Source organism: Schistosoma mansoni (genome assembly GCF_000237925.1).
Source record: "Schistosoma mansoni, WGS project CABG00000000 data, supercontig 0186, strain Puerto Rico, whole genome shotgun sequence".
Taxonomy (NCBI): Eukaryota; Metazoa; Platyhelminthes; class Trematoda; order Strigeidida; family Schistosomatidae; genus Schistosoma; species Schistosoma mansoni.
Window position 1 is genome coordinate 177,426 of NW_017386069.1, and position 19,953 is coordinate 197,378.

At 33.3% G+C, this 19,953-nt stretch overlaps 1 protein-coding gene across 1 annotated transcript in view; it reads right to left on the bottom strand.

Annotated features, from left to right (window-relative positions):
• The window catches only part of Smp_176360 (protein kinase C, putative), a gene marked incomplete at its 3' end in the record, with an annotated part of 71,252 nt that overhangs the window by 37,467 nt on the left and 13,832 nt on the right, over positions 1-19,953 (bottom strand). The window contains exons 7-8 of the mRNA XM_018794353.1: positions 13,614-13,787; positions 4,339-4,430 (exon numbers count right to left, since the gene is read on the bottom strand). Coding sequence (XP_018647067.1) covers positions 4,339-4,430; positions 13,614-13,787 — 266 coding nt within the window. The remainder of the gene's footprint in view (positions 1-4,338; positions 4,431-13,613; positions 13,788-19,953) is intronic.

Consider the following 19,953-nt stretch of genomic DNA (forward strand, 5'->3'; position numbering starts at 1 on the left):
AACTGCGTATCTAAACGCAATGTTGATTGGTGTATTGGTAGTCTGGAAGTACCCTGAGGGAGGCTAAACTAAGATGTAGCATCAATCTATAGAGCAGCTGACTAATGAACAGAGATGAGTTCGTAGACAGAAAATACCTTGTTGAAGTTTGAGAAATAACCTGATTTAGTAGTTCAATATATTGAATGACAATGACCAGAATATTGTTTAAAATGGTAAGAATGCATTCACTTTATCTTCGCCTAAATCTTTCCTTTTAAAACGATCTTACACTTTCTATTCCATAAATTAATTTTTTCTACTCGAACAATTTAGTTTTAACTCAATCGTTTTAACTGCCATTGTTACTATTACTATTTTTACTACTATAAAATTTGTATTGATAGTTTTATTTCACTGTGGTTAACTTAAACCATTGTACACGTACGTGACCGATTTTATATGCCTTTTAAATGATTGACTAACATTTAAAACAACTAGCGTTGGAAATTAGGCATAAATATTTGTCAGAAGGGGTTTTGTGGAGATTTAGTATTTTTCATAGTTGAAAGCATGAGTCAATTGAAGCTAGACCACCAAGGAAAACCTGGAAGCACTGGACGGATGCGCACTGTTGAGGAGTCCCACAATATGGCGAAACGGCCGTCCAGCGATTCCAGGTTTTCCTTAGTGGTCTGGCTTCAATTGACTCATGCTTTCAACTATGAGAAATATTTGTATTCTGTAAATTATTTGATATATATTACTGACTAAATAGGCGTAAAAACTTTTTTTATTATTTATTTAAATAGCTGTTAAGCATTTCTTAAACAATAAAACATAATCATTAAAATAAGAATTTGTTAATTTAGATAAGTATGAAATTTATGTCTATATTTTCTACTGAAAAGATTAATCAAGATAAAATAAGGGAAACAAAAGAAACCTTTTTTTTCTTACTATCAATCATTAGAAGTAATTGTGAAAGACATAAAAAAAAACAATCATACTTTCACACTTTCTTATTATAGAGATTCTATATATAATTTACAGTAATTCATTATTCATGTTAATTATTTAAATGGAAAATAATAAAGATTACAATCATTCTTAAATTCATTTAGTATTGTTTAGGACTGCAACTGGTCAGTCTCTTATTGGCATATGTGCATACTGTATGTATTGACTCGAATGGCTATCAGGACTCAGTAGCTGACTGGATAAGGCAATGGCGTTTGAAGTGAAAGGTACTGCGTTCGAGTCCTAGAGTGAACATCAACTCTGAGATGTAGGTACATACAGCTCACGAGTCCCAAATAAGACGAAATGCGCGTCCACTGCTAGCCACTATCCATCTTTGCTTATAATTATTCTGTTTTAAATAAGTTTACAAATAACCTACACATAAAAGATGAATTAATCTTCTCTTCGAAATAATATATGATCTTCTGTCTTGATTAACCATTTCCTTTTTTTTTGTTATTTTCATCATTACTCTAGTAACATCATTAATTTATGACCTTAATTTTTTTAAATTTTTTTTAAAAAAAAAGGGTCAATGAAATTCATCATGACACTTTATAAGGTAACGTGTGTTCATATTTAATGATTAAGATTATTTTGTTTTCAATTATATCCATTTAAATAAAATTTAAATACTTCGTTAGTGTTCATGATAATGACGTTTTAACCTATAAAATTTATTCTTATAATGAAAATGTTTATAATTATGTAAAAATCATTAATGATGATTGGTATATGGAATAATTTTAGTGAAACTTGTTATTTAAAAAAAAAGCTGGTTTTATAGTAAAAAAATTTTTGAATAAATAAATTCATAAATTACAATATGCATATCAAATACAAGAAATAGAGACACATTACATATGTAACTCAATAATCCAATGATATTGTATCGTTGAAAGCGTGAGTCAATTGAAGCTAGACCACCAGGGAAAACCTGGACGCTTTCAACTATGAAAATACTAAATCTCAACAAAACCCCTTCTGATGATATTGTATCGGGTTGTAAGAATTAAATGTTCTACGATTGATACATGTACATTGTGTTATGGGTGTATACACAATTGAACGTTCATAGTTCATCTAGTTCAAAAGAATCAAATTGTAGTGCATAGGTTTAAATAATGATATTTCTTTGAATAATTTCAGTGTATATGTGGTGAAGATCACTTTACACAGTATTTAAAACATTTCAACAAAAGCAGTTAAACAATTAAGCTTTTTTTAATTTTTACTTCAGAGGACAAGTATGATAAAATAAGTGATTTATTTTATTTCCGAGAGTAATTTCCAATATGTTTTTTTAAAGGAGAAAATGTAAACGTTAGTAGTTAATGCTGTAAGCTAATATTTCTTAACATACAATTTGTAGTCAGTTAACACGCCATGAAACATACAGAACCTGAAAAAATGTGAATTTGTTTTAGCGGAGATGGGGAACTTTTACTTACGCCTGTTACCCCTCGTGGAGGAGCATAGGCCGGAAGATGAGGAAGGCAACTAAAAATAAATATATTGTCAGTGACACTATAATTAAGCAAAATAAGTAGTTTGAGAAGAATAGAAATCAAATAGTCAATCTAACCATGCCACAGCGCTCAATATCAGGTCCTGTGACTGTTTAAACATATATTATGATACTTGAATTCAACTCGAGCACATCTACATACAGATATGAATCACATTACCATCGATGATTTTATCCATTGACACCATATATTAGCTTTGTCACTCTTAAGCACTCATTAAAAATGTTAAGGTAAAAAATGTGGTGGTAATCGTTACCAACTTTGTATGAACAACTAATGGATAGCTATTTAGTTTTAGTACGAGATATTCGCAATGATCTGGTTGATATCATTGCTCAGTGACTACTACTTTCAACGAATAAAACTAACTAAGGATTAAGTAAGTTTCAAATGAAATAATTGAATATTAACGATTAGTGTTATTGGTAAAATTAATAATCATATAGTAAATAAGATGGATGCAAAGAAAACTAGGTAATCATCATTGTTATATCCGGACGAAGAATAGGTGAATAGTAACCATTAGGATCTATTTGTGGAATTTTATTACATATATTCTTATTGTATAACTATATGAGCATTTATTTGACCGATTGCCTATTATCATACGACTTACTATTCTTCAGATATTACCAATTTATTAGTTACAGTCTCTCACCATCACAGCCACTTTTGTTTTGATCTTGTATAATTGTTATTTACTATTTTATGGTATGTTGCGGTCCGGTTTGCTTTTATATAAACCCAGCATGTCTAAAATATATGATTCGTATAACGGAGGCTGATATTGGTGTTCTGTACTAAACCGGCTGGGTTGTGAGAGAAACTATTATCACTGTGGACCAATAAAGACTCAGAATCGACTCTAGGCTGCTCGTACTGGTTTATGCGATATTGGCCTAGTCAGTAAGTCGATGTTCTAATTGGCGATCGTACCACGTGATATGATTAATCGGGCATAAGAACATAACAATCATTTCACGTAATTTGTATATCTTAATTGTTTGATTACCCAGTTTTCTTTGAATCCATATAATTAACTACATAAGTATTATTTCTATAAACATTTATATTCAATTCATTCACTTTCGTATTGGTCGTTTGAATCATCCCATGGATGTTGAAGACTGCAATTGATCAATCTCGCGTTGGCATATGTGCATTCTATGAGGATTGACTCGATATTGCCCTAAGTCACAAGCATTATAATCAGTGATGAAAGGAAGTTAGCAATGGACGAGCAGGACGAGCGTTTTGCTCTATTTAGGGTGAAAGAAACGGAACGTGCTTCTTGGATTCCACTGACAGCCACCATCCGTTCCTGATTAAAATGCTCGTGACTTTAAACAATATCAAAGTAATCCACACAAGGTGCACACATACCAATAAGGGGTTGACCAATTGCAGTCCTAAACATCAATGGGAAGATCCAAAAAACCCATTGCACAAGCTAGTGGCCATGTGAACTTAGTAGCTAAGTGGATAACGTGGTGGCGTTTGAAGCGAGTGTTACTGGGTTTGAGACCAAGAGTAAATATCAACTCTGGGATGCAGGTAAATCCAGCTGACGAATTATAAGAAGGACGAAACGTGCGGCCTGGATTCCACTGCTAATAATGATAATAACAATAACTATTATTACTAACTATTACACTTAACCACTAACCATCATTAAGCTAAAAGCCATGAATTATTTAAAGTTTTTAATTTAGCCATTAGAATTACAAAACGAATCTTCATAAAAGATTGTATCAATGGGATAAAATTAGATCCAAAATAAATATATATATCGTATAGGTAGACTTACACAGCAATAGGTTCTTTAAATTTTCCTTCCTTTTGTATTCTAAACATTAGATCACCACCATTGACAAATTCCATTACAAAATATAATCGATCCTTTAAAAAGAAATTAACAATAGGAAAAACAACTATTATTTATGATTAATTATAAAAGCAAACAGCATTAAAAATATTATCTGATAAGTTGTTCAATAATCAAGTCTACATATCTACAACACATTAGAATTTGAAACTATTGTTTTTTGTTCCAGAGGGAATTTAGTAATCGCTACCAACCTATGAAACGGATATGATGAGAATACATGAAAACAGTTCATAAATAACTGAATGACAAAGATAATCTGATGAACAAAGATTCTTTTTAACATTTAAACACTATAAGTAATGCTTTAGACATTTCTTTCTCCTAAATATTTTTATACTAAGCAGAAAACGAGACTGAAAATGTTGAAAAATCAGTTATATGTTACATATCAGCAAGCAGTACTTTTTACATTTCATAACGAAATCACGCACGGAACAAATCAGGCGTTTACATAAAACGGTATTCTATGTATTTAATGTTATAATTACCAAATGAACGGTTGTCATTATGAGATTGCAGAGGTTGTTTGACTTCAATAAAATCACAAACTGACCACTGTTAGACAACTATCGGAGGCTTAGAAGTACTCGACAGCTATTTCGTCCTTGTGTGTAGCTCCTCAGTAGTACGCATCCATGACACCAAGACCAGAAACGAGACCCAGGTCTTACAGTCTCGCGTAAGAACGCCTTACATTTGAAACACTAAGTTGAGATCCAATCGTGTACAAGTCCAACTTCAATCAACCCACAGATTGTCATTGTCTTCGGTAAATACGTTTCTCACACACACAAAAATAGTAGAACTAAATTCCATCCCCTATAGGGTTATGGATGGACACTATTGAGAAGTTTAAACTATGACGAAACGTTCTTTAAGTGCTTCTGGTTTTCCGATAGTCATCCAATTTAAATCGGTTGGTAATTTCAATGAAATAGATCAGTATTGGATATGGCTGATACGTCTTATGTTTTAATTGTATTGCAGAACTTATAGAAATCTAGAGAATTCATCCATTTTGCTGATCATGAAGTATAAGTGATAATTAAACTTGAAAATCTAGATAACGGCCATTCGGACATAGTAGATTAATACATGACAGGTTGGGAATTTTTAAGTAAAAGACACTGTGTTCGGGTCCCAATATGAACATCAACACTGGGATGTAAGTACATCCATCTGATGAGTTCCAAAAACGTTGGACAATACAAACTAAACCTTATTACCATCCACATTCCATAAATTATAAAAAACTTCTGAATATTATGATCAATAATAATATGCCTTATCTTTGGGAAATGACAATACTGCTATTATTTAATAAGCCTCAGTCTAAACAATCGTCGACTGTTAAGCAAAAACTTACTCATAAATTATTCAAACATACACATTGATAACTAGGAGAAATGTATTTTCTTTTTACGAAAAAAAGGAATTAAACAATGTATTTCATCATATTCGCAAACCACCATATCTGGTCAATACAGATATTATTAAAAAAACGAAATAATGTAATCTGCTTAAAACGTACAAAACATTCTACTTTCATCAACTCTTAGTAACAAGAGCAGAAATACAACTTTACAATGTTACAGAAAAACAACTTCATAGAATAAAAACCACCATTTCTTAGATCAAACAGATATTATTGTTGTAAAACAAATTGGAAATTGATCAATGAACACTTCAGAAGAGAAAAAAAACATAGTTGAATTCTACAATTAATTATATTTTCAAAATTATCTCATTTCTTTCACAAACAAATTACTGTTCATGATGAGAATAGACACAAGTATTTAACAGGGTTTTGTGTGAGTTGTTTTTTTTCTTCTTTTCTCATTTTACTCAAAATTCCATATATTTCATGAAGAAAATGTTCTAGTGTGTGTGTGTGTGTTTGAGTATGTGCTTTCTCTCTTTCATTATCATTGAGGAGAAAAAACGATGACAAGAACATTCTACTTCTATCCAACAGACCATCGCTTATACATAAATGTATTTTTTTAAAATCTAACTAGCTAGTTTAATTATTTAATGGTTGTTTTATCTTCATAGTCCAGTTAATAAATATTTCTTACAGAGAAGCAACAAAAACCAAGAAAAAAATTAGAAAAGAGAAACTTTGACTACTTAAAGTAGTTAGATCATTATATTCATGTTTGTTATTTTGTTTTATTAATTCAGACTACTTTTTTCGTATTCAAAAATGGACTATTATTATTATTATTATTATTACTATTTCTGAGAACAACGACGGCAATCACTACGGAAACGAACACATAATGTAATACTTCCGTTATATTGAAATAGTTCATTAGGAAACCAATAGTAACGGATGTGAAGTTTGTGGTTGTTGAAATTTCTTCTCATTATTATTGTTGTTGCTGCCCATCTTATTTTCTGTTGTTGATCATATTCAATATTTTTAAATTTATGTTATGCATTGATCTTAATTTATCAATAAAAGTTATCAAAGACAAACTGGTTTGAGTTTATTTAATAAAAAGACAACTACTGGAATTAATTTAGGGTTTCATGAATTAAAGTTTATTGGAATTCAATATTGTGAATGGTTTGTTAATATGAGGAGTAGAATTGTTAGTTCTGCTATTTACTCTTTGTTTTTATTGATAATTATTTGTTTTATTACTACAGAGAGTTTTTTTGGAAATTGTTCAATCTCATGGTTTACATTATAGCCTTATCATGAATAGATAACTATTGAAAACTAGGACACATGGAGTAACCGCCTCGTTCTAGTATTTAACTTCTCAGTAGTGGAAATTCGTGACTCCAACGAGGATCAAACAAAAGATCTACAGTTCTTAAGATGAGCCATTAGCTTTAAGAAGCTATGGCATTGGAAGATGTTTACGTTATATATATATATATATATATATATATATATATAATATTACTTTTCGAAATTAACTCCGCCTGTAGCTCCTCTGGGGGTCGCTGCCGGTCCCAAGCCCGGGTAAAGGAGGAGGGTTGGGCATGGGGTTAGCGACCCCATCCCGTAGAAAATCAACTCGCTAAAAAAACGCTAACCAGAAAAAATCATTCAAACCATTTAAACTCTGCCCTGGGAGTAGAAGGAATAATTATGACGTCTCATGATGAAAGCCGAGTTCATTCGGAAGTCATGAGGCCGATGCACCTTCTTACAACCAGAGCAACAATTCTTATAGGTACATGGAATGTCCGGACAATGTGGGAGACCGGAAGAGTCTTCCAAATTGCTGCAGAAATGAGAAAATACAACCTGGAGGTGCTTGGAATCAGTGAAACGCATTGGACGCAGGTTGGACAACAACGACTGTCTTCAGGAGAACTTCTGTTATACTCCGGTCATGAAGAAAATGCCCCACATACACAAGGAGTTGCATTGATGCTGTCCAGAAAAGCACAAAATGCACTTATAGGATGGGAATCTCATGGACCGAGGATCATCAAAGCCTCCTTCAAAACAAAGAGAGAGGGCATTACAATGAACGTCATCCAATGCTATGCGCCGACCAACGACTACGATGAAGACGCTAAAGACCAATTCTACGATAGGCTGCAGTCGATCTTCGAGAAGTGCCCAACCAAAGACCTGACCATTCTGATGGGAGATCTCAATGCCAAGGTTGGAAAGGACAACACTGAATATGAAGACGTCATGGGACAACATGGACTGGGAGAAAGGAACGAAAATGGTGAGAGATTTGCAAACCTATGTGCCTTCAATAAACTGGTCATAGGTGGCACCACATTTCCACACAAAAACATACACAAAGCCACTTGGATTTCACCGGATCACACTACACAGAATCAAATCGACCATATCTGCATCAACAAAAAGTTCAGGAGGACGATGGAGGATGTGAGAACCAGAAGAGGAGCTGATATAGCATCCGATCATCATTTGCTGGTCGCCAAGATGAAACTAAAACTCAAGAAGCACTGGACAACGGTGCGGACAACATCACAAAAGTTTAATACGGCCTATCTTCGAGATGCTGACAAACTCAACAAATTCAACATAGCCCTTAGCAACAGGTTCCAGGCCTTTCATGATCTACTCAATGGAGAGGGAACTACCATGGAGAGCAACTGGAAAGGTATCAAAGAGGCAATCATTTCAACATGTCAGGAGGTTCTGGGCCAAAAGAAGCACCATCACAGGGAATGGATCACTGTTGGTACACTGGATAAAATTGAAGAAAGAAGGAACAAGAAGGCAGCAATCAATACCAGCCGAACAAGAGCGGAAAAAGCCAAGGCACAAGCCGAATACACAGAGGCAAACAAGCAAGTGAAGAGGAGCATCAGAACCGACAAACGTAAATATGTGGAAGATTTAGCGATGACAGCGGAAAAGGCTGCAAGAGAGGGAAACATGAGACAACTGTATGATACAACCAAGAAACTTGCTGGAAATTACCGTAAACCAGAAAGACCAGTGAAAAGCAAGGAAGGCAAAGTAATCACCAACATTGAAGAACAACGAAACAGGTGGGTAGAACACTTCAAAGAACTCTTAAATCGACCAGCTCCACTGAACCCACCCAACATCGAAGCAGCACCCACAGACCTCCCAATCGATGTTGGCCCACCAACAATTGAATAGATCAGCATGGCCATTAGACAAATCAAGATCGGCAAAGCAGCGGGACCAGACAACATCCCGGCAGAGGCACTGAAAGCAAATGTAGCAGCAACTGCCAAGATACTACACATCCTCTTCAGTAAGATTCGCGATGAAGAACAAGTACCAACAGACTGGAAAAAAGGACTTCTGATCAAAGTACCAAAGAAAGGTGATCTTAGCAAGTGCGACAACTACAGGGGCATCACTCTCCTCTCAATACCAGGAAAAGTCTTCAACAGAGTATTGTTAAACAGGATGAAGGATTCCGTGGACGCTCAACTTCGAGATCAACAAGCTGGATTTCGTAAGGATAGATCGTGCACAGATCAAATCGCAACTCTACGTATCATTGTGGAACAATCAATCGAATGGAATTCATCACTCTACATCAACTTCATCGACTACGAGAAGGCATTTGATAGCGTGGACAGGACAACACTATGGAGGCTTCTTCGACACTACGGCGTGCCTGAGAAAATAGTCAATATCATACGGAACTCCTATGATGGACTAAACTGCCAAATCGTCCACGGAGGACAACTCACCGACTCGTTTGAAGTAAGGACTGGTGTAAGGCAAGGTTGCCTACTCTCACCGTTTCTCTTTCTCCTGGTGATCGACTGGATCATGAAGACGTCAACGACTGGAGGAAAGCACGGGATACAGTGGACAGGCAGGATGCAACTTGACGATTTAGACTTCGCGGATGATCTGGCTCTTCTATCACAAACTCAACAACAAATGCAGGAGAAAACGACCAGTGTAGCAGCAGCCTCAGCAGCAGTAGGTCTCAATATAAACAAAGGGAAAAGCAAGACTCTCCGATGCAACACAATATGCACCAATCAAATTACACTTGACGGAGAAGCTTTGGAGGATGTGGAAACCTTTACATATCTGGGCAGCATCATTGATGAACACGGTGGATCAGATGCAGATGTGAGGGCGCGGATCGGCAAAGCAAGAGCAGCATACTTACAACTGAAAAACATCTGGAGCTCAAAACAATTGTCAACCAACACCAAGGTTAGAATTTTCAATACAAATGTCAAGACAGTTCTATTGTATGGGGCGGAGACGTGGAGAACTACGAAAGCCATTATCCAGAAGATACAAGTGTTTATTAACAGTTGTCTACGCAAGATACTTCGGATCCGATGGCCAGACACTATCAGCAACAAGTTACTGTGGGAGACAACAAACCAGATTCCAGCGGAGGAAGAAATCAGGAGGAGGCGCTGGAAGTGGATAAGGCACACTTTGAGGAAATCACCCGATTGCGTCACAAGACAAGCCCTCACATGGAATCCTGAAGGTCAAAGGAGAAGAGGAAGACCAAAGAACACATTACGCCGAGAAATAGAGACAGACATGAGAAGAATGAACAAGAACTGGATAGAACTAGAAAAGAAGGCCCAGGACAGAGTGGGTTGGAGAATGCTGGTCGGCGGCCTATGCTCCATTGGGAGTAACAGGCGAAAGTAAGTAAAGTAAGTAACTTTTCGAAATTCCATAGTGTTTCTCAACAGTACTAGATCTGAAAATAATCGTATTTTGTGTTTCAAGACAATCAAGAGTCTGTTCAATTTAAAACATAGCAAAGTTTAATAAAGCGTTTTGTTTTTTTCTAGAATATGACAATCAACAAGGGCTTACATAATTTAGCAGTTAATTTTAAAAAAACTATGATCGTTAGCATTGTGTTCTAGACATTTTTTATGATTTCAAATTGTATTAGAATTATTTACATAGTAAAGATCAGTTTTGTAATTAACCTTACTGAAATTCTAATGAGATGCTTATTGACCTGTTTAATCAATGGAATCAAAAGTAGGATAGTAACCTCTTTGATAAAATTTGCTGAGAATAAAGCTAACACATATTAATATTCCCTGAATTTTAAAATATAGAGCGCTGTATTCTGACTCAATGATCTAAACGTACATTGTTTTCGCAGTAAGACTTGGACATTCTGGTCTGATATCAATATATGGTTATAGCCCATCAGTTCTAAAAAGTCCCAAACTAAAAGGAAACAGCTGTTCATTGTGCTTTTAATTCCTCAATACTTTTCCAGTTAATATTATTTAATGATCAATACATAATACACTATTGAATATATGATTGGAAAGAAATTTAGACTTTGAATACATATATGCCTTGATATAATAATAATATTACTTTCACCATCTATTGGCTACGTTATCAATCTCATTACAAAGTAGATTTATTGAGCTGATTGTAGAGAGGAAAAGTTACAATGATCGTAATCACATGACCTGTTAGTTTAAATAGTACAAGAAAAGAAATCATGCCAGTTTAGTGTACGGATATATATACATATATATATCAGTGAATAAAAGAATATGGTAACCATAACAACACTTTGTACAAAGATTTATTTTCTTAGTCAAAACAGCTTACACATTATTATTATTACTGGTATTAGTATTATTACTATTATTTCAATGACTACGAAACCTTTTATAGTGAAAATATTTAACGAATAGATGTGATAAAAGATTTACATTATTGACCTTGTAAACACACGGATATTAAAAGATTTACAATCAAGTATAAAATTCATTGTTGAGTGATATAAACTTGAAGTTTCCTTTAAATATTTAATGGTTGTTTACTTTGTTCGATATCACTGAATAATATGAGTTCTTAAACGCTACGTATTTTCTTCTATCTGAAGTGAATTAATTTAAACGGACTAAAAATGGTAAACATAGCCAGTTCCTAATCGTTGATTAACAGAATTACGCGGGAGGGAGACAGGTTGTGTAACAAGCTGTGTTTGATAAAGAAATAGTTTATACAGATAATGTTTTTCATATAATTGTACTGACCCAGACATTGAACATATGAGGAGTGATCTTAGTTATGGAATTAATCCACTTACCTATTAGGCCTACAAAGTTCTGTTAGTACACTAAAGCAGTTAATCTAAATATGAAAGATATATTTTGTCATGTAAAATTTGACCGTTCCTAATCAACCAATTAGAAAGTCATAAAAAGTTATCCAAGAACCACACATTTTTTATTCTTCCTATACCTACAACTCATATGCTTAAATATATAAAATATCAGAACATAATACACAAAGATTAGTGAATTAGAAATAAGTACTATAACTTAAACACATTTGACATCAAACTGAGCAATAACCCTGTTAGAAAATAACCGCAACTTATTTAGCAAGAAGAGATAATAACAATAACTATCAAGTGAGAAAAAAAAGCTTATAATCAGAGCTACATAAAACTGTCCTAAGACAACGACTGAATCCCTTGGAGATAGTTACTCGAGTTTTACTATTCCTTTTTCTTTTCATTTCTTTCTTCATGTAACAATAGTTTCATTTCAAAAGGAATAACATATAATGAAACAGTCATAATCAAAAAAAAATTGTTATCAACCGAGATATGAAAATCTTACAAACGAAACCATTCGAAATTCATTTATATACTATTATACTGTTTGAAGTTTCGTCAGTCAGTCAGTTACAACGTAGGACCAGGCACATTTATGCATCGGTCCAAGTTGCCATACCTCGTTAGCACAACAAGATGAACACCGGATTCATAGAAGTAGTTAATTTAGTGGTGATAGTAAATAAAAGATAGGTTGTATATAAGTTTAACAAAATTTCAATGAGTAATAATGAAGTTAAAAATTTTTACGGTTATCTTTTCTTGCCAGAGTAGTAGTTTACATTTACACAGTTGATATTAGAATATTAAAGATTTCCATTGTGTTGTTTTAATTTTCACAATACATATTGTTTTTAAACAATAGTTCCGCATTGAATTGATATCGAAAAATCTAACTCAACTAACTTATTAAGTGGTATTATTATTTATATCAATAATCATAATAAGATGATGGGTGTACTAGTAATGACAAGACCGGAAAATAAACAATGTTGAAGATTTCATCGCGTCATTGTTCGTTTGTTTACCCATTACTACTACTAGTACACCTGTCATTTTATTAACAATTTATGTAATCAACATCATTGTTATTGCTGACACAAAAACTGACTTGATTCATTCCATATTAATCATATAATCATGAAAATACTACGTTATATTGGAGTAAAGTCTGATGAAGACCTAATTGAAAACAATATTGTTCTTATATATATATATATATATATATATATATATATATATATATATGTTCAGTCCCAGATAAGTTCGTGCATGAGTATGGTTGAGAAGTTACATACTAGGACGAAATAGCAGTCCAGCATTATCAAAGGTAATCTAACTTGGTTTGGTTCGCAATCTCAATATTATAAAAACATAGAATAAAACATAGAATAATATGACAGAATATAACTCATTTGTTGAGTACACATTTATGATTTCTTTCTTTCAGTGCTATGGAATAATACGAATCGGTTCTCTAAACTAATGAAGATAAAGTACACTTCAAAAGCCAACCATTCAGCAGTCACTCTACATCCCAATAAAAAGTACTCAATAAAATTCCAACAACGAAAATAGTCAGTATCTATGAATATTATACTGTGAAACGAAACATACCATAGTTTGAAATGTAGAGTGTAATTGAACAAGAAATGGTGGTTTGCGTTGTAATGCTAATACTCGACGTTCAATCATTGCACAGTCTACATCATCATCTTGTAGAACAACATCTTTTTTCAGAATTTTCACAGCATAAAGTTCGTCTGTATCTTTACGTTCAGCTAACATTACCTGTAAAAAAACGAAAACAAATTTAGGGCATTATCATTTCACTGGTTCGATATCCTCGCGTGAGAAGTCTTAATGTCAGTCACAAAATATTTAGAACCTGATATATATATATATATATATATATATATATATATGTCACATTAGACACTACATAAGAACGGTTAGAGATGATATTATCAAGATGAGTATCAGTAATAAGGGACAAACATTTTGCACAGAGAGAGTAATTCAATAGAAAAGAATTGTATTAGTGAAGAGCTATGAAGAAGAACTGATTGAGAAATATATCAGAAATGGGTTTGTGGAGATTTCAGTAATTCCATAGTTGAAATCATGAATCAATTGAAGCTACACTACCATGGAAAACCTGGAAGCACTGGACGGCCGTTCCGTCCTATTGTGGGACTCCTCAGCAGTGCACATCTATAATCCCCCTTCACGAGATTCGAACCCGTGACCTATCAGTCTCGCGGGCGAGCGCTTAACCACTAGACCACTGAGCCGGCATCAAACGGTGTTTATGTCTAACTTCAACCAATTCACGAAATTGAGCAACCGTCCACCATTTGTCTTCATTGAGTTGATATCTCACAACAGACCTGGTAGTACTCCACTGGTCACTGCTTCTCATTAGAACTACAGAAAAAATATTTTTAAGCCAGTAACTAGTGAGCATATGATTATTATCAGAAGGGGGTTTGTGGAGATCGAGGATGCGCAGTGCTGAGGAGTTCCACAATATGATGAAACGGCCGTCCAGTGCTTCCAGGTTGTCCATGGTGGTTTAGCTTCAATTGATTCATGATTTCAACTATAAAAAATATATGTATTTCTTTGAGTTATTTTCACTTTAAAAGTATGTGAACGAAAATATTTTATTTAAATCACAAAGGAAATAATTCTTAAAGTCTAATTACGCAAGAAAGATCAAAAATAATCTGTTTATTTCAACATTAGTAAGGCAAGACATAACTCCACAAAATATAAGTTGAATCATTTAAAATGTTTTACTTCTAGAAGTTATTGGTGTTGGAGATGTTAAATCTCCAGGACTCAGTTGGTACATGACTTATTTTTGTAATTTTATTTTGAAAATTTGAATTTCCTTGTTTTCGCGCCAAAAGCGCTCCTTCAACTTCGAGTCGTATTTCCCACTTTGTAATACCTTAAACGCTATTGGTCCATTGTATCTTTTTAGTGTGTTATTTTGTAATGCTTCCCAAGGAAAATTTCTTCCTATAGTAATTGCTTGTGCTTCGGGCTGCCCACGGAATATATTTTTCCCTACTTCGTCTTGGACTTCTCACGCTAGTTAGCGGGGCTTGGGACAACGGATTAGAATATCCTATCGTGTCACTGACCTTCGTTCCGTTTTACTGAGTAAAGAGAAATCGTAATTAGTATAACAATTTGCCAGTCAGTTAACTTTTCTTATCTATTTAAAATCAATTAGATCTGAGATGATGTAATAGGATATGAAATTTAACAGAAATGATACTTTGCACTTGAAGGAAGTCAATATATAATTATAAGTCAACTATTGTGATAATGACGGAAAAAATGACAGATCAATAGTACGATATCATATGGGTGTGTTGTTCAATTTAAAAAATGAAACAACTAATAATAATAATAATATTGTTGTTGTTTACAGAGATTTTCCAGTTGATTTATGTTTGTGACCATGAGAAATCCTCTTCAAATTGGTTTAATCTCAATAAAATCATCAAAATAAAACATTTCTTTCAATTATCGTACAATATAATACTAATGAGGTATTTAACTTGAAAACAATAATAAAATGAAAATAGTATTATTTTATTTTAGTAAAAAAATATATATTACTGAAGAACACAACTATATGAATAATATTCTTTTCAATAATTTCTCATCGGGTTCTACTATTATAAATACTGCTGAAGAGTTCCGCAATAGGACGAAACAGCCGTCTAATGCTTCCAGGTTTTTCATAGTAGTCTACCTTCAATTGACTCATGATTTCAACTATGAAAATACTAAAATCTCCACAAAACCTATTCAAATTATAGATTATTAATTTGGATTTATAATTGTAAAACCTAATGAGAAATTATTGAAAAGAATATTCTTCATTCATCTAATTGTATTTTAAACAAACAAAAAAACATATATTGATGAATTTCGTGATAAGTGACGAAATTCAAATTTTTCCACTTAAACAATAAACCAACAAACAGAAAAGACAATAGAGGAAATTCATGTTAACCAACATTATTATTATTGGAAATATGTCTTGATATATTTATATGTATATATGTATAACCGACTAATACAAATCTGACGATTAAGGATTAGTAAAGAATACTAATATGTTAAACAGCTGATTATTATTGTTATTATTATGGAAAAGAGTAAGCTTATTATAGAAAACAAATGATTTACATATCATAAGATCAGAAATTATTAACTCATATAAAGAAAATATATATGAAAGTTTTGAAGAATGAGATTGTTTGCATATAATTAAAGTATTGAAAAAGTATTAGAAAATTGAACTAAATGAAATCAAACCCTATATACAATAAATACATTAGTAATATCAGGTTACATTTTAATGCTTAAAACTTTAAATCTGATTAATTTCCACTGGATTCTAAGAAAACAATTCTCTAACGCAAATAAACATTGCTGTAGGTGAAGTTTTGTTCTCTGAGCTGAATGGCTTGATCGTGAAGCTTTTATTGTTCTTTTGAACGATATCATAAGCATAAACTTCAATTAGAAGTAGAGTGTTCGAACTCCCCACACAGGACTCACAGTTTGTCCTCTAGACCTCAATCTTGATTTATTATTGTTGAACTTTAACCTGTCGCTGTCTAACTCTTTATTATGATTTTATCTCCCATTAATTCGATTCGTGGTCGTATATTTGTCCAATATGGATCGAGGTCGACAGAACAAGCTGTGACTCATATATGGGGAATTCGAACACTTCACTTCTATCTGAAGATTGTGCTGGTAATGTTGTTCAAAAGGACAATGAAAGTCCCACTATCAAACCACCCAGCTCAGAGAACGAAATTCCACCTCAATCATCCACCTGAGCTAAATATCATCCGTAATGTCTCAAAATGTAGCTCTAACTCATCAACCACCATGAAATGTATTTGATTTTGAGCCATACTGTTTGTGTAATGACCAGTGATACTATTTAGCTACCTAGAGTGAAGCAGGTCAAATAGAGCTCCAATTCTCAATCTGATAGTTGAAAGATCACTAATCCTCTCCTCATACCAACATTTCAGACACCATGTTACAGTGTTAAAACTTGTTACATTTGACTTTGCAAGAGTAACTAGGTGGTATCAATATGAATTTCACTTTAAAATATCTTTATCAAAACTGGGTACATAAATCTGTCATTATTCAATGAAAAGCATTAAAACTCAAACTTTTTAACTATATAATCTTCAAAGTAGAACAGATGATATAACATAAAGAACTTTATTATTATTATTGTTATTAAAATTATGGACTGTAAAAATAACTTTGATAATAAAAAGAATAACCTTTCCAAAACTTCCTTTGCCCAATACTTTGATAAATTTGAAATCTGTTGCTCTGACTACATCACGTAATTTTGTTGGACAGTTTTGAAGATTCTCATTATCATCACTGTAAATATCTGCTTTAAATTGTGACTGCAATAGATAATCAAATAATCAATAATAAAAATAATTAATTATTACATAAATAAAAAAGGTTGTAATGACTGGGCAATTTGTTGTTATTATTACAGCAACAAGACTATAATTGATGGATGACGAATCAATCAAATTTAATATAAACTTAGATTTTTGTGCAAAATTCATTTGCCCTTGTGATTTAACAGTATTTTGATATTATAGCTGATGTTAGTTTGTGATGAAAATTGTTAATATTATTTCCAGCTTTAACTCCTTATCCTAATACTTTATAATTATTCATAACTTGATTTTGACCCTAGTAAGTGGTATAAGGGCTTGACAGCCACTTTAGTATCACTCAAGGATCGTCCATAAATTATGGTTTCATCGTTTACACTATAGATTGACCATGGTTAAATACCAGTACGCAGTGGAGAGCGATCTCAAACCGGTGTTTTACATTTTACATAATCCAATCAAGAAAACTGACCATCGATAAACCATACACTCACAATACTGATGGAAATATGTGAAAACTAAAAATTGTTTATTCCGTACCACTGAATAAGGCGTATTGTAGTGACCATGGTGAATAGTTTATAATAGTACTTCACAGAAAACATAAGGTATTACACTGACTAGGTGTTACGTAATAAATAACTACGAAAAGTGACCACATATGATAATGACCACTTTTTTATTCAAAGAAAGACACACAATGATGACTTATTAATAAAGCATAAATAATTGAGGTTCAAGCCGAATATGACGGAGAGAAATGAATAGTTCGCAATTAAACATAAAAAGTGAAAAACAAACAGGGGGTTTGTCATAAGTCACAATTATAGTAGCCTTTAAGAAAAATTACCCTACATCACTGATGACAAGTGCATTAAAATAAAGTGCCCACGTGATTTAATACAATTATTATGACTGCTAATCTGAGGTTGTGGAGTTTATTTTATTGAGACTATGAACTAATCAAAGTCAGAACACCGTTAAAAACGTGGAACAATTAGACGGCTATCTCATTCTAAAATGGGACTCCTCAACAGTGCGTACCTACAAACTTGTACGCTGAAATGGAACCTAAGACTCTCAGTCTCGCGTGAGAATTTTTTAACTCTAGACTAGTGAGCCAGCATCTAGCAGTTACAATGTCCAACTCCAATCAATCCACGAAGATGGTCATGCGATGTTGTGAACTAGTTGAAGAGTCCTATTCTGGGACGAAACAACCATCCAGTGCTCCCAGGTTTTCAGTGGTGGTCTAACTTAAATAGGTTTTTGTTTTCGACATTATTATGAGCATTAAACATTTGCCCATGAATGCTAATTCTGAAATGCTACAATTTCTAGAACCATTGAAACAATAGGAGTAGTATCGTCTAGCAATTCAGTAACGGGATCAATTACCTATTCATGCTTCACGTTCCATATGAAAAAAATCACTGGATTGCTAACAACTTACAAGTGGACAGTATGATTTAGATTACCTGTTCAGTCAACTTGAAGAATATTTTATCAAGTTTAAGAGTTTCACAACCAGAAAACAAGTGAAGTCATTTTGAAAGATATGATACAAAATTAAAACGTTTCTCACAGAAAAAAGCCCTTGAAAAGAAGTGAAAACTTTTAAGCTGTTCAAATTCTAATACTACCAGTCTTAGTAATCTCTAAGCAATGTTACCAATCATATATAATATAGATAGATTCATTTGCCTATACAAGAAATGGAAGAAGGAAAATAAATTAGTTGTGTCTATACAAAGATGTTTAATGAACCAGTAACATGGAACAGTGATACAAATAAAATGCCTAACCGAAATGGAATTAATAGATGTATTATTGGATCTTATCAAATTAAGGTTTTAAAGTCAAAGTAATTTGTAAAAAATAGCGAGCTCAATGATGAAATGAAAATAAATAGTTTATCGGAAAAACTAAGTGAAAGTTAAAACACCCCTCGGAAAAAAAACAATGATTTATAAATGGAAGGGTGTTATTCTAATGTAATTAAAGTCTCCAAGTATTGAGTACAAAAAGTTGCGAAGTAATCAACAATCATCGAGAGTTTGTGTTATGTGATAGTTTTGGAAGTAATAAAAAATAATAGCTTATGGAATAGTCGGCAGCTGATGTACTGGAAAAGACTTTTTATTCCACAGCGCTCCGAAATGTTTTCTTTGGCAGGAATTTATGAAGTGGAATGTCAGAGATAAACTGCTACTTTGGACTATCTTAGTGTGCACCTACCAGTTTACTTGCTCTTGTAAAGCAAGTTACATTGGCCATACAAAACGCGCACTTGGCAAACGCATATCCAAGCACTACCTTGAATGATTATCTAAAAGGGTATACAAATCCGTCGACAGCTCAATTCTCGAACATATGATCAACTGAGGTCACACTCTATCACGCAAGTCTGAGTTCAAAATACTCTATAAAGTAATAACTGGTTCATACAAAGTTTGGATGAGGAATTGATGCACGGCCAAGGC